Genomic DNA, 23,798 nt, shown 5'->3' on the forward strand with positions numbered 1-23,798 from the left:
CATTCAAGAGGGTGTAGATGTGCATGTCTTTAATCCCAGTGCCCAGGAGGAGAGACAGAGGCGGATCTCTGTGAGTTCTAGGCCAGCCTGGTCTACAAAGCAAGTTCCAGGACAACCAGGCCTATTACACAGAGAAACCTTGCATTAAAAAAAAAAACAAGATTAATTAACTAATTAATTATAAATATTATATAAGTATTTAAAAAGTAATTATAAATATAAATATATTTGTTATGTTTTGTTTTTCAAGACAGGGTTTCTTTGTAAAACAGTCCTGGCTGACCTGGAGTTCACTCAAACTCACAGAGATCTGCCTGCCTCTGCCTCACAAATGCTGGAATTAAAGGTGTGGGCCACCACTGCCCAGTTTTGCATATATTTATGTAAATGCTAGAATGTGCTGGGTAAGAGACACTAACCTCAATATAATTTTCTGCCACCTTTGCCAATATCTAAAATGGAGAGTCTAACTTTAAAAAGTATGAAGTAGGAGAATCTATATTTAAAACAAAAATCTTCATCATAAGTGTGCCCATTAATTATATAGAATGCCTATCTAACTAGGATTTAAAAGGGGGAGTTTCAGTTGCTAAAGGCTTCCTGCTGACTGAAAGGCATTTATTAGGGTGGACTATTAGGACAGAGAGCCACCATCATCAAAGGTCTGGAGAGAAATCAAGTCTGAACTGGTTTGTACTGTGCTGGGAACAGTACTAAAATTTCGGCACTAAGCTAAAAGCACTTAACTATTTTTTCTTAGTATAAACACACGCCTCATTTATTATTTTCTCCATTTACATTTTCCATCTTGACCAACTAGTTTCTTCTGTGAAACTTTTTTTTTCTGGGAAAAGAAATCTAATATACTTAACATACTCACATTTTTCTTTTAGACATGGTCTCACTATTTAGTCCTGGCTGACCTGGAACTCACAGGTACTCACCTGCCTCTGTCCTCAAGTGCTAAGATTAAAGGCCTGCACCATACATCTGGTTTGACACATTAATGTTTAATAACTTTATATTAAGGGAATTACTTAAACTTTACTTCCCAGTAGTCCACAAGGATGACCCCAGCCAAGACTTCTAGCAGTGGGGAGGGTACCTGAAGAATTGGCCTTCTCCTGTAATCAGACTGGTGATTACCCTAATTGTCATCAGAGATACTCTATCCAGTAACTGATGAAAGCAGGTACAGAGATCCACAGCCAAGCACTTGGCTGAGCTCTGAGAGTCTTGCTGAAGAAAGGGAGGAGGTATTGTACGAACCGGGGTGGGGGTGGGGGTCATGACAGGGAACCCACAGAGAGCTGACCTGAGCTCTTGGGAGCTCATGGACTTTGGACCAAGAGTTAGGGAGCCTGCATGGGACTGAACGAGGCCCTCTGCATTGTGTGACAGTTGTGTAGCTTGGTCTGTTTGTGGGGTCCCTAGCAGTGGGACCAGTTACTGTCCCTGGTGCATGAGCTGGCTTTTTAAAACCTATTCCCTATGGTGGGATACCTTGCTCAGCCTTAATGCAGAGGGGAGGAAATTAGTCCTGCCTCAACTTGATATGCCATGCTTTGTTGACTCCCATGGGAAGCATTACCCTTTCTGAGGAATGGATGGGGGTGAGGGGAGGTAAAAAAGAAGTAGGGAGGAGGTAATGGGGGAAGAAAAGGGAGAGGAAACTGTAGTTAAGATGTAAAATAAATTTAAAAAAATATATAAAAAAAGAGTGTTTTGAATGAATACAATGGATAGATAGACAAAAATCTTTTATTCTATTAAAAAAGAAATGTAACTACTACAAATAAGAAAATGAATCAGGAGGTATAAAGTTGACATTCTCACTTCAAGTAACAGCAAGGATTTTACATGAAGCTAGAGGGAGTATCCCTCCAACGTGCAGCACACACTCATAGTTGGCTTTGGGAAGGTAGGGGGCCTGCCCCACCTAGTGATGGAACATATCTTCCAAGAGTATGGAAAGTAGTAAACCCAATAAACAAACATAAATTGTGGGACTAAAACAAGAGATACTGAGATTGGAAATGAATAATGGTATGGCATATAATATTTATAAATACAAATTATAACTAAAAATGTCACAAAATAGAAACTGCATGTATCATTATTTTTTGTGTGTGTGCCTTCCACAGAAATGTTTTTAGAAAACCTGAGAGCCAAAGAATGCTCTAGAGTTTTTATGTGGCAGGCAGGAATTTTGCCTTTTTAATGGATATAAAAATCTCAGTGCAGAGAAAGCACGTCTTTCAAAACTGATTTCATAAAATTATACATTCTGTTGTATATGTTCAAGGTATATTAAGTAGTTTCATTTCTTCACATATTAATTTTAAGAAGCGCATCTGTAGAATTGAAGAACTTAGAATGAAAAACGAATGCAAGAATAAGAAAGCCAAAGAGAGTCAATAACAGCACCCTGAGGGGCAAGGCGGGTCATTTAGCTTCTGCTGGTTTTCCCTTTCTCATAGATGTTCCAAACTACAGTAAGCGCAGCCCGGTGCAGGGTCCTGTAAAAGCAGCTTGACACTTCCGGGGTTCAAGTCCAGGAAGCAAGGACTTCTGCCTGGCACCCAGAAAGCTCCTCCAGCAGCTGCTTGTCATGGCTCAAGGTACCTGTCTCCCAGTCTGCATCAATCCAGAGCTTGGGAACCTAGGTTTCATTGGGCAAGAGCCCAGCTTCTTCCTCCTCTGTGTCAATGATGTTCTGAGCTTTAGATCTACAGTGAGGTTAAAAAAAAAAAAAAAGAAAGAAAGACAGTATTGATCATCTTAAAAAACTAAACACAGCTAGGTGTGGTGGCACACACCTTTAATCCCAGCACTCAGTGGGCAGGGGCAGGCAGATCTCTGAGTTCAAGGCCAACCTGGTGTACAGAGCTAGTTCTGGGACAGCCAGGGCTACACAAAGAAACTATCTCAAACCCTACCACACCCTAGAAAAAAGAAAGCTAAACACTCAGTACCTACCTCTCCACCCAAGCACCTCCTTGGACCTACGTGCCTGTCAATAAACAAGGCTTATGTTCCCCAGAAATCTAATAGCAAGAAGGGATGGAAAATAATATTTCTTTTCTATGCTCATGAGCTAGCCTTTTTTTTTTAAGAGGAAAAGAGTCCGGAAAGCTGATCATACCTTCTTCTTGCCTTTGAGTGCTCCCAGAGATAAAATAAGCCCATCGCAAGTCCCTTTAACACAAACGAAATGTACTGTTAAAGCAAATCCTCCAAGACAAGTGTCTCCAAAGTGTAAGGAAATGGAAGAAATCCCACACAAATCCAGGATTACTCACACTTATCAGAGCCCATAGGCCTTGTATAGCTGCTGCCCACTCGAAACCAATTTTCTCATACAGAAATCCGCCCAGCACTGGTCCCATGAAAGCACTGACCATGGAAAGACGAATGGGTAAGTATCTAAGAGTGCAAAAACTACTTTATAAAGATGCATGACACCCCAGTCACTGGTCTTCCTTAAACTAAAGCAATAAAGGGAGATTCTCAGGCATAAGTAAGAGTTCTAGGCCTGGGTGTGGCTCATTGGTAAAGCACTTGCCCACAGTGTGGAAGATCGAGTTTAATCCCCAGATCCAGTGCTGAGATGGGAGGGAGAAGAAGAGAAAGAAAGAATTATGATTATTAGACAGTTGTAAATGTAGGATTACAGCTGTGAAGTTGGTGACCTACATAACAATAAAAACAGTAGCACATGTTTAAAATAATCTATTTTGTAGGTAGGGGTGCATGCAACAGTACCATAAGAAAGTCAGAGGACAAGCCTGTGGAACAGGTTCCCTTTTTCTTTCTATCTTTATTTAGGTTCCCAGGATTGAACTCAGGTCTCCAGGCTTGTGTCGCAAGTGTTTTACCTGCTCAGCCATCTCACTGGCCCACTATTCTTTCTATTCTTCTTAACTGAATCAGTTCAGTGCATAGTTATTGACTTTGTATGTATTAGATTGCTACTATACAGTGCATTGTCTGATCTGTTAGGAAGTAAATAAACAATCAAACAACCGAGCAAGTGAATCAATAAAGGAATGCATTTTAAAAGTCTGAGATATGCTTCATCTAAAGGAATTTTTAAGTATTGCTCACAGCAAGGTCCATGAAGGTACCTTAGCTTGGTATGGCATATACTGACATTCTAGATTTTGGAGTCACAGGTTGTGAATTAGAAATCTTGCTCTGCCCTAAATGAGCTTTTGCCTTAGATAATCTCATGGACCTTTATGGTGTTTCAATTTTCCATCTGTCACATGGAGGAGAGCACTTTCCATCTCTCAGGTGCAAATGAATTCACTTACCCAACTGACCACATGGCACCAGTAAGACCAGATACGAGTCCCAGCGTACTTATTCCCTCTTCAAACCCATTTTCACTGCAGAGAAACATGGACAGATCCATCATGAAAAGGAGAACTTGTATGGAAAAAGTGTGTGACAGATACATTAAGATAACCCACATAATCTGAAGAAACTAAATATAAGAGCATTCCATTCTCAAATAAGAACTCATCTGGAAGCTGGAGATGTAGCTGAATAGTAGCGTGTGAGCCTATCATGCCCAAGGTCTTGGGCTCGAACACCAGCACAAAACAAATATCAACCCTACACAAAGATTATAGGCAATTGAAGAAGGCTGGGAGAGGTGCTCTTCCCCAGGGAAGAGTACACCAATTGTTTGTCCAGTGCCAAATGGTCAGCCCTGAAAACATACAGACATGAAACATTATACTGACTGAACTGGGTATATTTAGGATTATATATATTTATACAAATGCATATATGCATGCAACAACAATGAAGAAAGAGAGCATGAATTTGGAGAGTGTAGAGGGGTATATGGGAGGGTTTGGAGAGAGTAAAGGAAGGGTAAAATGTAATTATAATCTCAAAAATTAAAAACAAATAAATAAAATATGTAAATCAAATTTGAAGGCATTTTCATAAAAATTTACTAATTTTACCTAATTTTACTACATCTATCTGTATAATAGCAAGAATCCTAACTCATTTGCATTAAATGCTAATTAAGTACATAATTAACTAAGAAATTCTTAAAATAGGATGAATAGAACAAAGGTTGCTCTAAGAAAACAGATCCAGCTCTTTGTCCTCTGAGTGTCAATGAGAAACCCCAGCACAGTCAAGACCTTAGTGTTCATGAACGTGCCATACGCAAAGGGATAATGGTCAAGCGACAGATGGCTGGTCATGTTATGCTCTTGTATGAATCTCCTCCATGCACAGGGGCACCTCTGAAACTTCTCCATTTGGTTCTGGACTTTTAAAACTATTCAACACACACACACACACACACACACACACACACACACACACACACACACACCACCTGAGACATACAAGAAGCCAAGCATCTCCCTGTAACCTATTCTACCTTTTAGTATATTAATGTCACTATGTTATTTTCAGTATGGTTCCACTATTACTTATATGAATCATGTCACAATATTTATATGGTCTGAGATCATGAAGATTTACTATTGGGCAAATATCCAACCTCCTATGAGTCTGAACAAGTGAGGTGAGACTGATTGCCTATCTCCCACTCCGCACCCCTTCCCACCCCACTCCACCCCACCCCACCCCCAATACCATGCCCATCACTGCGGAGCTTGTCAAACAACTGAAAAACTTACTATGCACAATTAAGGGTCTCTGGGAAAGTTGGGATGATACTCATTCCAGCAGAGATGCCATTTACCACTAACACCAGCACCATGAGCCAGAGCTGACTGCAGAGGAATTGGGAGGAAATGAAAGCATTAGTATTTTAAGAGACACAAACTTAAAACCAGGTTGGCAGGATGGCAGAGAAGTTATCTTCACAGATAGTTGACTTGTTTCGCTCCTATTTCCATCTTGTCCCATTCCATTCAGTGAGATCTCGTGTTAGCACCTTCCACCTCTGCAGCAAAAGCATCTCCTGGGTCATCTACAATCATTTTTGCTTCCACATTTCACACACATGTGTTTAGTCATACATATTACACATCTGCAACCAGCCAGGTCTCCCACCATAACAAAATCATACATATTATACAGCAGTAACCAGCCAGCCCTCCCGCCATAACAAAATCATACATATTACATATCTGTAACCAGCCGGCCCTCCCACCATAACAAAAACCTCTCAACATCAATGCTGTTGTTCATGTAATCATTTCATCTTGAAATTCAATTAAACAATGACAAAGAGGGGAGGGGGCAAAAGAAGAGACTAGAAACCGACAGATATTTTATGTTGGACTCCAATTAAATACCTGTCAGACATTATGCATGTAATTAATTTTTGTTGTTGTTTTTGTACCAGGCTGGCCTTGAACTCACAGAGATCCGCATGCTTCTGCCTCCCGAGTGCTGGGATTAAAGGCATGCACCACCATGCCTGGCTTGCCATGTATGTATTAGCTTTAGTACCTTTTAAAATTACATTATTTTATTTTGGAGGGGAGATATGCCACAGTGTGTGTGTGTGTGTGTGTGTGTGTGTGTGTGTGTGTGTGTGTGTAGATGAATGGACAACACACATAAATCAGTTCTCTCCTTCTACCATGTAGCTCCTGGAGTTAATTCCTGGAGTTCCTACTCAGGTTTCCAGGCTTGGCAGCAAGTATCTTAGTGGGCTGATCATTTTGCTGGCCGTGCTTTCTTTTTTTATTATTGTGTATACAGTATTCTGTCTGCATGTATATCTGCAGGCCAGAAGAGGGTGCCAGATCTCATTACAGATGGTTGTGAGCCACCATGTGGTTGCTGGGATTGAACTCAGGACCTCTGGAAGAGCAGTCAGTACTCTTAACCACTGAGCCACCTCTCCAGCCCCGGTTTCTTTTTATAGACAAGAAAGTTTAGGATCTTGGAAGTTAAGTGATTCATTCAAGTTCCACTACCAGTGACAGAACCAAAATCGAAACCCAGATCCAAAAGACTCCGAAATCACCCTCTTCCCATGATGCCCTGTTTTTCCCCAGAAGTATGGGGAAAAAATCCAAGAAGCTCACTTTGTTTCAATAAATAAATTATAGCAAATAAACTCTAATGAGCAACTACTACATGCTAAGGATGACCCAGAAACAATAAAAGACTTGGTCACCCTCTCAATAAATGAGAAGAAAGACTCAGAAAAACACAATTGTATTCTCTAAGTATCAAGCAAAGGTTGTTACCAATAAATGTTATTTTGAAAATCATTCTAAGCACCTGTGCAGTTGAAACACAGGAGAAGACATGGTACTGTGGTGCAAACCTATAATCCTAGCACTTGAGAGGTAGAGTCAGGAGGATTGTGAGTTCAAAGCTAGCCTCAGCTAACAGAACAAAACAAAACAAATACCTTATAGATGAGAATCAATGTTTTTCTCATTTGATAAAGATTGAATGTGTTAAGATTTGTAAACTGCTGTGAGCTTCTAGTGAATAAAGCATTGTCAGTCACACAAACAGTTCAGTACAATCCTAAGTCAAAGTCAATGTTTAAATAGCAATGCTTGCAGTACTAAGTCACTTAAAAGAATTAAATAATTACTATTTCTCCAAAAACACGGAACAAGACAAGTTACCTTTTAATGTGCAAAATGGGGACAGGTCCTAAGAGCATGTAGCACCCAGCTGTGATTAAGTTTCCAAAAATCAGAAACCATTTCCTAAGATTCTGGTAAAGAGAAAGAGTTCAAAGCTTAAACCAAAGGACCCTCTGTAATCAAACAATATAAAAAAAATCATTAGAGTAATGATATCCAAAAACCTAAACACACTGAAGCAAATGAAACTTTATATTTAAGAGGGAACAGGCAGATGAAAAATGTAAAGGCAAGGAGGATATTTTGCAAGATGGTGGGATGAGCAAAAAAGTTCCCCAGGAAGGGGGTATGTTACAGAATGTTGGCACAACATGAACTATTCCAAACATGTAAGAATTTAAAAAGGAGTAACCACAAGCAACTTGCTAATGTGTTTTAATACCCAGGAAAAACACATTATTTAAAAGTATCTACTGCAGAGTGACTGAATGGAATCCCTCCCTGCCAACCCCCAGGTTTGTATGCTATTCTAGTGTCTAATCCAATGGTGCGTGGAGGTCAGCTTTGGAGAAGTGATATGGTAGTGAAGGAGGAACCCTCATGACTGGGACCCACACCCTCCCAGGAGAAGTCTCTGAGAGCGTTTCCCACTCTTCCACGTCGGGTTGCTGTGAGTCAGAAGTGGCCCTCAACACCAAGCAAGAGCCTGGATCTTGCAACACTGTGAGAACTAAGTATCCCTTATTTATGTGTGCTCCAAGTCTTTGATATTTTGTTATGGCAGTCTAACCAGTCTAAGATGGTATCTAATAAAAATTATCCCTTCTAAACTGCTTAACTCAGCCTATGTCTTTCTTTTTAAAGCAAGGAGCAAGGTCTTGCTTGCTATATAGCCCTGGCTGGTACTGAACTAATGATCTCGTAGTCCTATAGCCTTCCAGGTGCTAGGGTAACTAACATTTGCCACCATACCCGGCTTAAAATTATGTCTTAACACTTAGCTCCAAACATTGTTTAAGATGTTAGCTATTTGGGGTCTGGAGAGATGGCTCAGAGGTTAAGAGTTCTCTCAATATTTTCCTAAGTCAAAACCACTGTTTTAAATATTAACTAATACTAAGGCCATACTAGTCCTCTTCTAAGGACCCAAGTTTGGTTCCCAGCACCTGTGTCAGGTGGCTCACAAACGGTAGAAGTCCAGGTCCAGGAGATCCAATGCCCTCTTCTGGTCTCTGAGGTCACCCATATACATGTGGCATACACGTACACAGACACATAAGCATACACATAAACAAAAATGAAGGTAAATCTTTAAAAAAGGAAAAACATTAGCATTTTGTTACTTGGGTTACTAAGTAACTCCTCTATAACATATATCTTATAAATATATATGCAAAGCTAATGAGAGAAAAATGAAAAATCTAAGCACTAAAGCTGCAGAAGCAGCCAGGGAAATGTGAGGTCTAGTTAATGGTGATATTTCTGCATATCAGTCATGCAGACTGAATGGGTTAGGCCAAACTGAAAGAGAACAGAGGAGATTCGTTTCAAGATGGGTACGGAATGGTTGATGAACACTTGCAGGGCCATTTTTTTCATACCCTCGTTCTAAGTCAATTTCCCTCTATTAGTTTTGCAATCTGATCAAGTCCAATAACTTGTAAGAGCCTTAGACGCTGCCCTGGTTACTAGGATCAGGGTTTCTGTTTTATTTTGCATTGTCTGGGTCATTAAGGAAGTTTTAGTTGGTGTAATACAAACCAGGCTTGTCATATCAACAACAGACCGTGATCCTGACTCTGGGAAGATTCTGGGAAGCAAGGGGACTAAGTTTCAGATCAGCCTGGTCTATATAGTGAGGCTCAGTCTTAAAAAAAAAATGGTACAATAGTTTCCAGTAGATTTAGTACCAGACTCTTCATATGAAATACTAAACTGGAGTCTGCTGAGAGGAACAACTGAGGCTGAGAGCCACCAGACTCTCTCTACCAGGCCAATTGAAATTGTCCCCTTTAAGCAAGGGACCTTTAGAATTCTGGAGAAGTGGCAACAGATCTAAACATGCAAAAGCAACTCAAATATAAGTCAGCATACATACAGGCATCCTATCACTGAGGAGACCGAACAGTGGTGATGAAATGGTGTAGGACAGAGCTAGACCCAGGAAGACCAGTCCCACGTATCCAGCTGGCAAATTGAACTGAAAAAGAGATTCCATGTTAGAGCAGCATGTGAAGTCTCTCTTTGAAATAAACACACCCCTTTCCCTCCTTCTCTTCCTCAGCTCTATTCACAAAAGTCTATCAGTTACACCCAAGTATTTGTATTGTTTAGCTGTCCATAGCTGTGACTAAGACACCCGAGAGAACAATATAAAGGGGTGGATTATTTATTTTGGCTCATGGTTTCAGAGCATCATGGTAGGTGTTATTTATTTGTTAACATTATTTTCTGGGCATGAGAAAATACGAGGTACAATGGAACCCACTATAAGAGTTTTTATTAGGGAAGAGAAAGGGTGGAAGTGGGTAGGCCCACCGAAAAGAAAAGTGTGTGTGTGTGTGTGTGTGTGTGTGTGTGAGAGAGAGAGAGAGAGAGAGAGAGAGAGAGAGAGAGAGAGAGAGAGAGAGAGAGAGAGAGGTTCGTGCCATGTCTGGTGAGAGGGAGAGAGAGTGGGAGCGGGTCAAGCCTGCTTTTATATGTCACCTAGTGCTTGCATAAATGAGCTTACGTAGCTACGCCATGCATGTGCATAGATTATATGATCACGATGCATGCAGATTACGTGACCATGCTGTACGCGGATTATGTAGGATGTAAACCTGACTACTGACAGCCCATGGGTAGTCATGTGACTCCAGAAGTGGCTAAGAATAACAGTAGGGAGGGTGTGGGAGAGCAGAGAGCTTACAGGATAGCAGCCAGGAAGCAGAGAGAAGATGCCTGTGTTAACTGGCTTTCTCCATTCTTCCCTATTTTAATCCAGTCCCAGCCTCTGGGATGGTACTGCCCACAGTCAGGGCATTCCATGTTTAGTCAATTCTGTCTGGAAATAACCTCAAGTCTTACCCAGAGATACACTTTACTAATTTCCTAGTCACTTTCCCATCCAATCAAGTTAACCATCAAGATTAGCTTTCATAGAATTCCTCTTAACTTTGTCTTACTTTGTACTGGGTATGGGTAAATACTTTTTTCTAAAAGGGGAAAAAAAATTCCAAGCACTTATTGGACGTTCTAGAGGTTTGATTTTATAGCATTTGATATTAAACATATAATTTTATTTCTACAAATTGCATTTTCATACACAGTGTTTTACAAATTTTATGTATACAAAGATTCATACACAGAGCTTGTTAAGTGATGCTCTTGGATCTTAGCCCCAGGTTTGGTTTCAGTGGGGGTGAGGCATGCAGGAGGGTGGTGTGTCACAGGGAAATGTAAAGTAATATGAATTCAACATTTATGTTTCAGCAATGGAGACTCTTGGTTTCTTTCTCCTATTCTGTAGTATAGAACATAGTCATTTTATTATAACAAATAATTAAAAGGTAAGTGGACCCAGAGGGCATTTGGCAAAGAAGGATATCTCGCATCAACAGACATAATGAGTACTCCTAATGCCTCTTTATAACTCACACAGGAAGAGAAAATGTGTTGTAGTTAAAGCAACATGGGAGATGACCTCGTAGACATGGAATGACAAGAACAAGGTCTTGGGTGGGAGGAGACACTAGAGGAAGATTCTTTCTTTCTTCCTAGTGGATCAGACCCCCAGATCCCAGAGTCACACCCTAGCACAAGGGAATATCACTGAGGGAAAATATAGTTTCCCAGAGAACACAGCTGCCTGGCTACCTTCTTCTCACAGATGAAGGTCTTTCCCTAAAGCAAGAGCCCAAGGGCACCATAATCATGGCCGCCAGTACAAAGCCGTGCTCCAGCAGGCTGCTTACCTTCTCCAAGATGAAGAGAGAGAGGATTGGCTCAAGGAAGCCGAAGCAAGAGCTGAGGGAGATGATGATGAAGGCTATGAGACCGACCTTGGGTAATGAGACAAGTCTCCAGAAGGAGTGTTCACCTGGCTCCGACTCTTGGGGTTAAACATAAAAACAGAAACACATCATCGCAATCCTTATCTCTTAGCTTTATCATTTAACTTACTCGGAGAGGCAAAGCTGTTAAGACTATCTGGTAGTAGAAATAGCTGCACCTCTGAACTGTCTGGAACTAAATATTATCATCTACCCTAACCCTCTTCAACTTTAGAAGCCACAATTGATTTCATTTAAAGGACTGACTTTTATCCTGGCATCTCAGCACTTGCAGGGTAGGAGGGCCAGGAATTCAAGGTCATCCTCAGCTCCACAGTGAGTGTGAAGTCGTCCTGGGCTACATAAGACTCTTCTCAAAAAAAAAAACAAAAAACAAAAAAACCCAGCAAACTCCCCAATTGAAAAACAATCCTTAAGCTTTCAAATACAAATCCTTAAGTTTTCAAATACAATAGAAGCAACTGGAATCGGGGTATGCAGGGAAGTTTTTCAGTTACAATCTGGAAGTAAGGCCATCTGGATGGGACAGTGGAATGGAGAGCTGCAGAAAAAGAGCCATCCCAGCTTCACCAAGGCTCTGTGTGTGTTCTTAAGGAGGGACTCACCTTTGTCTTGTAAAACAAGACCCAGTTATTTTTCGGAGGTCAAAATAAACGCTACACTGAGGGACTGAAAGGATGTGTTACTGAATCTTGTGTGAACCACTTTTATCATTTAAGATCAGTACTCTCATTCTCCTAACAGTCAGTAACCCCCGTTCATGCCTATCCGAATAGCAGGCATGTCTACCTGCAAGCCTCTGGTCATAGTGACTGCTTTATTCTCTCTTTAGGAAGTTTTCAACATTGATCTCAGGTCCTAGGAAGACCAGGAAGTGTTCTAAACCATGCGGCCATCTCTTCAGCTCCCCAGGCATATTATTTAAGAAAAAGATCATTGTAGAAAAGTATGTAGTGACTGTGTGGCTCTTAAAATATGCTTAGGAGTCCGAGAAATCACTGGGGATTCCACAAAGAGAACAGTTCAGTGTGGTGGTATTGTGTTCCCCAAAATATTATGTACCTTAATAAACTTATCTGGGGTCAGAGAACAGAAAAGCCACAAGATACTTAGGCTAGAAAATGTTAGCACACGCCTTTAATCCTAGCATTCCAGAGACAGAAATCCCTCTAGATCTCTGTGAGTTCAAGGCTGCACTGGAAACAGCCAGGCATGGTGACTCACGCCTTTAATCCCAGGGAGTGGTGGTAGAAAGCAGAAAGGTTTATAAGGCGTGAGGACCAGAAACTGGAAGCATTTGGCTGGTTAGGCATTTGACTGGTTAAGCATTTGGCTGGTTAAGCGTTCAGGATTTCAGCTGAGAGCCATTAGGATGAGGACACAGACGCTTCCAGTCTGAGGAAACAAGACCAGCTGAGAAGTTGGCCAGGTGAGGTTAGCTGTGGCTTGTTCTGTCTCTCTGATCTACCAGCATTGACCCCAATAACTGGCCTCAGGTTCGATTTTATTAATAAGACTCTCTAAGATTCATGCTACAGTTCAGGCACTTGGCGCAGAGTCCTGTCATCTGCAGTTCAGGAGCTTAGTTAGAATTGGTTACTGTGATCCTGTACAGAGACAACACTGGATGTGAACACAGAACTTCAATGAGGGTCGGGATCAGCCCTCACAGACCTTCATTTTACCCACAGCAGGCATTCATCATCATTCACAACGACCATGCATATGCAAAGTCCAAAACTTTAAAGTGTTAGTATTGTGACCCGCCCCTTAGAGACCCGCCCAGCTTCCTGATGTAAAGTCCCCTTTAAAAAAAGAACTGCCCCTTCCTCACTTTCTTCCCTCCTCCGCATTCCCACAAGTGTGCACCCTTGACTCCTTACCGACCCCCCCTTCTTTTTTTCTCTCTTTTTTTCTATTTTTCTCTTTATCTCTCTGTTATAATAAACTTATTTCCACGTGGATGCAGTGTCTGGGCTTATGAGTGACTTCCGCTGCATCTGCCCAGCGTGTTTCCCTGCACGCGTGGGATACCCTGGCCCAGCCAGCCGGGGTCGCCCTCGGGCAATATCATAACACAAAGACTGTACGAATTTATGCTATTTTTGGTAATATTCTCAAGAATTTTTCAGAATACAGAGATTAAGTCAAGACTATGAGCCGGTTACTCCAAAGCACCACCCTAAATTCAACTCCTGAACTTCACTATGTATTTCAACTTAGAGCGAGATCAAGTGCCACCTTGTGGCACAACGAGATATTGCCAGCAGGAAGTCAAGCCAGGTGTGGATTTTGAATTGTACTAAATTTGAATTGAAAATTGCAAAAGATGGGCTGGAGAAATGACTCAACAAGTAAGAGGACTTCTCTTCAAGAGAACCGGAGTTCAGTTTCCAGTAGTCACATTTGGTGTCTCACAATCACCTGTAGCTCTGGCTCCAGGAGTTCCCGTGCCTCTGGTCTCTGTGGGCATCTGCACTTACATGCACATCCTAACACCCACACATAATTCAAAATGATGACGATAATAACAGTGCGGTGTGGTGCATGCCACTAATCACTAATCCCAGCACTACAAAAGTAGAGGCAGTCAGATCTCTGAGTTCGAGGCAAGCTTGGTCTACAGAGAGAGTTCCAGGATAGCCAGGGATAAAAACACACACACATACACACACACACACACACACACACACACACACACACACACACACTTGTCTTGAAAACCAAAAAAGTTAAAAAAGCAACAACAACAACTAATAAAAATTAAAATAAATTTTAACTATAAAAGATTTTAGTTTTAGTCTATTATATTTCTTGTGCATACAAAAAGCATTATCTGCCGGGTAGTGGTGGTGCACGCCTTTTAATCCCAGCAATTGGGAGGCAGAGGCAGGAGGATCTCTGTGAGTTTGAGGCCAGCCTGGTCTACAAAGCAAGTTCTAGGGCAGCCAAGACTACACAGAGAAACTCTGTCTCAAAAAAAAAAAAAAAAAAAGGCATTATCTGTTAACCATATATGGCTCAGTGGTTAAGAACAATGGCTGCTCTTGCAGAAGACATGTGTTCAGTTCCCAGCAGCCACATGGCTATTCACATCCATCTCTAACTCCAGTTTTGGGGGATATGATGCCCTCTTTCTGACCTCTGTGGGCACTGGTAGGAGACATGTACTTGGGGCTCAATGCAGGTGTCATACAGGGAAGCTCACCACATGAAGAGAGAAGAGCAAAACCCAGTGCAGACTGGCCTGGCTTCGTCAGCCTGGATCATACTTCAAGGAGTCTAAGAACAGGCAGTTTATTCACCATGTATTTAAGCCCAGTGTCATTTGGAAAAAAAGTTTCCTGGTGGAATGCAATCCCCCCCATGCACAGGAAGTGTAATTACATTGAAACTCAAGGCAGGGTACATGTCATTTCTTCCAAGAAGATAGGTTCTAGAGGTACACTGCGTGTACTAGCTTAAGGTTCTAAGGGTCTAGCCTGGTCTTGGTTCTATAAATAGCGCAGAAATCGTTTGGGCTATTAGCCACCTTTGGTCCTGGTTGTGGGAGCCTGGGGGAGCCTCTGTTTGTGAGGGTCATTTAGAGTACTAGCCACCTCCTCCTGGTTGTAAGAGCTTGACATGGCCTGCCCCAACAGATAATGCAGATCACCAGGCTGTTAATCATTCCCAATTCTCTTCTCAGCTTTCTGGATGGAAGAACAGGTTTTTCAACTTTCCCCTTGGAAAGATAATCCTGCTTAACATTCCTGGTTTCTCTGGAGATTCCTTGGCTCAAGGACCTTTGTGTTATGCTCCCAACAACGCACATGGTTCGCAGACACACACACACACACACACACACACACACACACACACACACACACAGAGGCAAAACTCTGATACACATAAAATAAGTAAACTTAAAAAATAGTTAAGTTTAAAATAAAAGAATGTATAAAAACACTTATGAAAAGGGGCACTTCATTGGTTTAAGTGAAAACTCTGTGTAGAACATAGAAAAATCTCAGACTGTTCCCATGGTACTTGGGTATCCCCGTGTTTCCTCCAAATCCTGGTGTGGCTATTCTCGTTGGAGAGATAAAACTGGCTGGTTACCAACACCTGCCCTGAAAGGTATCAGAGACAGAAGTGTGTGGGGGTCCCTGTGCTGGACCCCAAAGTTTAGGGTCTCAAGTGGGCGCCCCAAGAACCCAGACTCCAGTCCAGTTGATGCAACAGCACAAGGATTTATTAAGCTTCTATATAGAAGGGTTCCTCCGCTCCCAAGAGCAAGAGTCACATCTTGCTGCGGCCCCATGAGGGCTTTTAAAGGAAAAACCCACAAAACCCACAAGATTACAATTCCCATACAATGTCATTTTGATTGATTTATGTCTAGAAGCTAATTTCATAAAATCATTGTCTGGTTACAGAGTGATCACAGAGGGGGATACAATTATGTCAGTGTCTTGAAACCTCAAGGGGGGGGTATCAGGGTGGGAGTGGAGTTTACATACAGGTCACGGTGGTCCTCCCTGGAACATCTGCAGTTTTCCCAGTCACAGTTGAGCACACCTCTTAATAGAAATCCCTTTATATTGTTATGTGGTTGCAGGGGAGATTAATGGCTGAGCCAGGTTGCTCTTGGAACTAGATTTTTAGTTTCTCATTTCCTGGTGCTTGAAGTTTCTCTTTTCCTGAGGGCTTGGGGGTGTAAGCCTGAAGGGCTAGGGTCTTTCACCTGAAAAGAGCAGCACACATGGTGCCACCTGATACCTGTCCTGCGAAGGAGAGGTCTGGGGAAACTACTCAGAAAAGATGACAGAGACAGTGCAGGCTGAGTCAGCAGGAGGGGATGGAAGAGTGCGGAGTCCACACCACGTGACCGCTCTACTTAAACCCAGCAAGTGCTCCAGTGGCTTCCAGGTGTCTTGCTTGTTTCATGGATATAAAGATGGCATTTTGAGTCTGCCTGCAATCCCATCATATTGTAGGCAGAGACAGGAGGGCCAGCCTGGCCTACAATGTGAGTTCCCGGGGGCTATATAGGAAGATCCTGTCTCAGAAAACAAAACTTTTAATTTCCAGGTAAAAATTGTGTTTACCAGTAGTGAATGACACTGATATTGTACATATGTGTGCATGTGTACATAGTAGAAAGAGTGAATCCGAGTATTTAACAAATACATTACACCTTACCTCACATACTTGTCATTTTTTGACATGAGAATATTTATAATCTATTCGCTTAGCAATTTTCAAGTACAATAGCTTTGCTTTCTGAGATTTCATTTCTGTACTGTCAACAATAATAAATACAATAATAAACAGAGCTGGGTGGTGGTGGCACATGCCTTTAATGCCAGCAGAGACAGGTGAATCACTAAGTTTGAGGCCAGACTGGTCCAGGATGGCCAGGGCTACATAGAGAAACCCTGTCTCAAAAATACCAAAATAATAGTAATAATTATATAATTAAATAGAAAGTTCTAGAAACAAAGAATTTCTAAGCTTTAAATAACTTCAATTATAGTAGTTCTAGTTGTTTTATACTTTTATTATTATTGCTAATCTCTTTTTACAAATTATTTATTTTATGTGTATGAGGTGTTTTGCCTGTGAGTATGTCTGTGCAGTGTGGCTGCCATGTGTTCCTGGTGCTGCGGAAGCCAGAAGATGATGCTCTATCCTGGGACTGGAGCTACAGATGGTTGTGACCCACCATGTGGGTGTTGAGACTTGAACCCTGGTCCTCTGCAAGAGCAGCCAGGACTCTTAACTACTGAGCCATCACTCCAGCCCCCTATTACTAACCTCTTAACTGTATCTAATTTTAAATTAAACTTTATCATAGGCATGTGTGCATACATAAAAAAGTAGTATAAGCCGGGCGGTGGTGGCGCACGCCTTTAATCCCAGCACTCGGGAGGCAGAGCCAGGCGGATCTCTGTGAGTTCGAGGCCAGCCTGGACTACCAAGTGAGTTCCAGGAAAGGCGCAAAGCTACACAGAGAAACCCTGTCTCGAAAAACCAAAAAAAAAAAAAAAAAAAGTAGTATAAGGGGGGCTTGGTGTTCTCTCTGGTTCCAGGTACAGGTGTCAATCTTGCAGCATGTGGGACACAGAGAAGGTGGGACTTACTGCATGACACATTGATCTCTCTGTCACCACGATGGAAAGCAGACCTCTTCAGGTTCTCGGACATAGGGTTTTAACAAGAGAAGTGATGTGCACATGACTGTTAGCGGATAACAGCAGGCAGAAACGGGAGAGTGGATAGAAGAATGAGCAACAGGGGCTCCTGACACCCAACACCAGACACTGGCCATGGATGTGGAAGAAATCCGCAGAGTGTACAGAACACATAGTTCCTCCAGTATGTCAAAAGGAAATTTGGTTACTTTCCTAGATGTTGCCTGCATTAAAACTTTCAATAACTTAAAGAGTATTCTTTTTTTTTTTTTTTTTTTTTTTGGTTTTTTGAGACAGGGTTTCTCTGTGTAGCTTTGCGCCTTTCCTGGAACTCACTTGGTAGTCCAGGCTGGCCTCGAACTCACAGAGATCCGCCTGGCTCTGCCTCCCGAGTGCTGAGATTAAAGGTGTGCTGCATCATCATCATCATCATCACCACCACCACCACCCAGCTTTAAAGAGTATTCTTAAATAGGAATACTCAATCTGAATTATAGGCCTAATGTTATTGACCTTAGCGGTTTTTTTCAATTCCAGTTTTAAATACCCTGTCTTGGCTGTCTTTCCCCATTTCCTAGAGTAATAAAGAATTAACAATTTTTTTCTCCTGCTGCACGAGAATCTGACCTGTTTCTTGTCTTTTTTTAATTAAACTTATTTATCTTATACGTGTGACTGTTTCGCCTGCATGTATGCATGCAAACCACATGCATGACTGGTGCCTGAGGAGGTCAGAAGAGGGCATTGGATCCCCTGAAACTGGAGTTACAGACGGTTGTGAGTCACGATGGGAGTCCTGGGAACCGAACCCAGGTCCTCTGCAGGAGCAGCCAGTGCTCTTAACCACTGAGCCATCTCTCCAGGACTGTGGCTGACTGCTTCTTAATTCTCTGTCCAATATCCATCATATCAGGACACAGCCTAGGATGCTAAACCAAGAAAAAACCGGTTCCTTACACGTACAGAAAAGATCAGCACCACCTGTGGTTCACTGTGGTATTGCCTCTCTTTGGCTCTTTTCTCCCTGGTTTCCCTGCTCTCCTGCAACCTCTCCAGCTCTGTTATACAAGGTTGATTAACCCTTCTGAAAAACATTGCTTACAACAACCATAACCCTGGTGGTAATTTTTATCTGAACAAAGGGAACTACAAATGAATCATAAGTACGCACCTAATGGGGACACAGTGTTCTGTGCTCCCTGCCCTGGTTGACTCTTACCAGCATGTGGCACCCTGGCAACAATATACATGCCCTGTCACAGAGAAGGTTGATTTATATGGGAAGGGAAGCTTTGGACCCAGATTGTTTCTCATCACTTCTACCAGAGACCTGTATCCTTGTAACTGTTGTTGCTACATGGACATGTGGAAGGCCCACTGGGAATGAAGAGCTGGCCTTGCCCCCCTTTATTGAATGTTTTTTGACAGAATGACACATTGTCTCACTCTGTGCCCCAGATGGCCTGGAATTCTCTGTGTGCACAAAACTGTCCTAGAGTTGAGGGTGGTAGAGGCAGAGGATTTCTGTGAGCTCAAGGCCAGCCTGGTCTACATAGTGAGTTCCAGGACAGCCAGGGCTGTTGTGGAATATTCCTTTACACTGTGTGAAGATGAGTCACTGTGGTTGGTTTAATAAAACGCTGAACAGCCAATAGTTAGGCAGGATTTCCAGGCACAGAGAACACTGGGAAAAAGAAGGGCAGAGACGCAGAGCAAACAGGATGGGCAATATGGAGGTGAGGTAATAAAGCCACTAGACAAAAAGTGAATAGAAATGGGTTAGTTTAAGTTATAAGAGCTAGTTAGAAACAGGCCTAAGCTATTGGTTGAGCTTTCATAACTAATAAGTCTCCATGTTGTTTTTTGTGTGTGTGTGTGAGCTGGAGACCCAAAGAAAAGTCTGTCTACACAGAGTTATGTAGAAAGACATCATAAGAATGAAAAAAAGAAAGGAAGGGAGGAAGGAAGGAAGGAAGGAAGGAAGGAAGGAAGGAAAGAAAGAAAGAAAAAAGAAAAAAGAAAGAAAGAAAATAAAGGCGGTCTAGAACTTATGGGAATCTTCTCTTGTTTTTACAACTTTGCAGACAGACTGTGTTGCCCACAGAATTTCTGGTGAAAACTTAGTTCAGCCCAATGATAATGGCTCATGAGCAGAAATAAAGTATTTGTTTCTCCTAAACCTGGAAATTTTTGTGGTATGCTTTTTTATTTTACGTATTTAAGAGAGGGCCTCATGCATCCCAGGCTGGCCTCAAACTCACTGAGTAGCCAAGGATTCTTTAAAGGCATGCACCATCATGTTGTGCTTATATGAAGTTGGAGGTCAAACCTAGGGCTTCATGAATGCTACAAAAGCACTCTACTAATTGAGCTATATTCCTAGTCCTTTGTAAGCAAAAATCATCATAAACTAATTACCCACATTTTAGGAAACAGAACCAGCTTTTGAGGGGACTACAAAGAGGTGTTACATAATATAGGTGGTAAATGTATCATTTACAAAGACATAAAAGTAAAGGTAAAATTCTAGAATGAGTACTAAAATTGAACTTACCATAACTGGGCAAAACACATAGGTTGAGTGGTATCATCAGCAGAACTATGCACCCCAGAAGAATAAAAGGCACCTCATAGCCAAAGGACTGATACAAAAAGCCACCTAAAGGGGGACCTACTATCAGCCCCAGTCCAGAAAAAACCTCAAGGCTTCCCTAAAAGTGAAAAAACAAAAGAAAATTTAATGTATTATAGTTGAAGAATTATGAGTATCAGGCATAATGGCACATATCTTTAATTTCAGCACTTGAGAAGCAGAGGCAGGTAGATCTCTGTGAGTTCCAGGCATCTTGTCTCAAAATGCCTGGTACTATAAACCTAGCCTACCTGTAGCTGGAGAGATTATGGACACTAGAGGAGACCCTACTAACTGCCATTTTCCAAACAAGTATAATTAGTAACCACAGTCAAAATATGTATCCTTGTATCCACAGGTAAGTGTAGCTCCCACCCTTTACCACAGTCAAAATATATATCCTTGTATCCACAGGTAAGTGTAGCTCCCACCCTTTACCACATTCAAAATATGTATCCTTATATCCACAGATAAGTGTAGCTCCCACCCTTTACCAAAGAAGCTTCTTTCTGCAGCTGCTGGAGACCATCACAGAAATCTACAACTGGTCATGATGCAAAGTGCAACTGACCTCAGGTGCCGACTGACACATCTGCATCACAAGCCCTGTAATTCCCAGAGAACACCAAGGAATTAGGGGCAGAAAGACCACAGGAGCCAGAGGCCCAGGACATCTGCTGCGAGATAGTGTCCTCTACACATGAAAGGGAAGCTGCATCCATAAAATCTCGACAATACAGTCACCAAAACAAGACAAGACATGACTACGCCGTCTGACATGCCACATGGATGAGGAAATTTTCCAAAGCTTTATCCCCAGATGAAGAGCTATAGGCAATCAATGGCTCCTGAGAAAGCAAGAATCAGTTTTCTCCAGGGGTGAGGCCCCTCTTAGGCTAAGCCAACTTAGTGGTCAGACCTGAACACATATACATATAAGCAACTAAATGGACTCAGTTGGTTGAGGCTGTATTTATGCGCGTGCACATACACACACACACACACACACACACACACACACACACACACCAGTAATTTAAGAGAGCAGTGGGGTGAAAATTATATAAATATTGGACTCATGTATGAAATTCTCAAAAAAGTTAAATAAAAAATGAATTATGAGAGTACTACTTGAAAAAAAAAGATTGTATCACAATTTACACACACATGCTTGTTTATACATTGACATGGTAGCACTGTTTGCAATGTTAAGCTAGGTGTGGCGACAGACACCTACAATCCCAGCACCTAGGTGAAGGAGATGCAGGAAGCAAGACCAGGAGTTCAAGGTCAACGTTTGAGAGTTCTAGTCAGCTTGAGCTATGAGAGACCCTGTTCTAAACAAACAAACAAACAAACAAAAAGATGCAGATGATTTACATACTCACTAACAATTTAGATAAAGTAGGTCACATCTATACAGAGAAATTGCACACAGCCAGTGAAGAACAAATAAGAATGTTTCTTATAAATAAATACAGAAGACATCAAGTGTGAACTTGTCAGTATAATCAACCATTTGTTAAATGGTGTGAAGAATATGCCATCACACACGTAAAGAAAAGAAGGAGGAATCATGTTGCCACTCCATATGGGTATGAACATGTGTATACACAGATATGTAATCTTGGTAAGATGCCTGAGATGTTGGCTGCCCTCTTGGAGCAGCTAGGGCACTGGGTGCCTGGACAGCAGATGTGTATATAAGTCAGAATAGCAATGGTATAAGTCAAACATTTACTACATTCGATATTCCATTTTATAACTTTTTAAGTTTATTCTGCATAAAATTAACTAAAAGTAAACAAGGAAGTCCTATGGAAAAGAATTTTACTGTTAAAAAATTGTACCATTTTAAATCTTTAAATACACCCATGGCTTACAATCTCACTGTCTTAAGATCCACAGAGGACACAGAGCCATCATGATTAACTAATGTGTGGGATGTGTTGGCTTCAGCTGCAACTTTATGCGGAAGATTGGGAGGGCAAGTCTACTTTCTCCTGCCCAATCTCAAATGGTGACTGCCACCACGACAGGAATTTCCTGAACAGCACTGTCCAGCGTATTCTACAGAACACCAGCTTTTAAAAGGACAACAAGTTCTATATGGAAAAAATGGCCCATGGCCAAGCTGACACATTGAGTAAAGTCAAAATTAGATGACACTCCTCAGACAAGACACAAGTGCTTTGACCATTTTCAAGACGACCTCTGAGACATATCTGGGGAAAGTGGAGGAAAGATGCTCATGAGGTAACCATCTATCATGAGGGGAAACTTCTAGAGTAGAGGAAAGCTATAAGCAATTCAGCCAGGTCCTACTCACAGGATCACAGGAGGATAGCAAAATGCTACTCAGAAGAGTGAAAAGTGATTTTTAAAAAATCTAGAGATGGCTCAGTAGTTAAGAGCACTTGCTCTTTCACAGAGGACCTGGGCTTTGTTCCAGCACCCATATGGTGGCTTATAACTATCATAACTCCAGTTCCAGGGGATCTGATCCCCTCTTCTGATCTCTGTAGGCCCTGGGCACATATGTGGTATATATATATATATATATATGTGTGTGTGTGTATGTGTGTGTACGTATATGTATATGTGTGTGTGTGTGTGTGTGTGTGTGTGTGTGTGTGTGTGTGTGTATGGAGGCAAAACAATAATACACATAAAAAAAGAAAACAAATCTTTAAAAATCATTTTAAGGGTGATTTACCTAAGAGACACTCAAGGTCTCTGCTTTTTTGTTTCTTACTTTGGATAAGGGTCTCACTGTGTAGCAGCGTCTGAACTGGCATTATTGTGTGGACCAGTCTGACTCAGACTCACAGAGATCCACCTGCCTCTGCCTCCTGAGTGCTGGGATTAAAGCCACAAGCCACCGTTCCAGGCCTCACCTTCTTTTTAAACCCTCTCCTCCTGTGGTAGAGTTGTCACAGAGAGTTGTTGTGTGATATTTTGATCGCATTCTGACAACAAAGTTTGCTTTGAATCAGAGGGTAGAGCTAGCTACTAGCTGACTCAAACTAACCATAGAGGTTTTGGAGGACTGAGGACAGAGAGAGAGATGGGAAGTAGTAGGGCGGGACTTAGAGAGGGTCTTGGCCTTATGGATGGAGGAACAAAAGAGATAGGAGGTCACTGGTCACTTTGCCATTGCTTCTCTGATCGTTCAGGTTCTTACCCCATATCTGACTCCCGATGCCGAGTTTTTATTGATAAAGAACAATTAAACATTTCAGACAGTCGTCATTTCTTTGTTTTTGTTTTTCAGACAGTGACTCACTGTGTCACCCATGCTGGCCTCAAACTTTTGATGCTCCAGCCTTCACTTCCCAAGTAGTGGGTTACAGGTGTGTGTCAGCACACCCAGCAATGA

General features: G+C 41.8%; 1 protein-coding gene across 1 annotated transcript in view; it reads right to left on the minus strand.

Moving 5' to 3' along the window:
* Positions 1–2,457: 2,457 nt before the first annotated feature.
* Positions 2,458–23,798, minus strand: part of LOC131918873 (MFS-type transporter SLC18B1) — a 31,164-nt gene continuing 9,823 nt past the window's right edge. Inside the window, exons 5-13 of the mRNA XM_059273037.1 lie at positions 20,342–20,498; positions 11,513–11,649; positions 9,655–9,756; positions 7,596–7,687; positions 5,673–5,768; positions 4,317–4,391; positions 3,303–3,396; positions 3,146–3,198; positions 2,458–2,729 (exon numbers count right to left, since the gene is read on the minus strand). Coding sequence (XP_059129020.1) covers positions 2,663–2,729; positions 3,146–3,198; positions 3,303–3,396; positions 4,317–4,391; positions 5,673–5,768; positions 7,596–7,687; positions 9,655–9,756; positions 11,513–11,649; positions 20,342–20,498 — 873 coding nt within the window. The 3' untranslated portion in view covers positions 2,458–2,662. The remainder of the gene's footprint in view (positions 2,730–3,145; positions 3,199–3,302; positions 3,397–4,316; positions 4,392–5,672; positions 5,769–7,595; positions 7,688–9,654; positions 9,757–11,512; positions 11,650–20,341; positions 20,499–23,798) is intronic.

The sequence above is a fragment of the Peromyscus eremicus genome, chromosome 8b (assembly GCF_949786415.1).
Source record: "Peromyscus eremicus chromosome 8b, PerEre_H2_v1, whole genome shotgun sequence".
NCBI classification, from domain to species: domain Eukaryota; kingdom Metazoa; phylum Chordata; class Mammalia; order Rodentia; family Cricetidae; genus Peromyscus; species Peromyscus eremicus.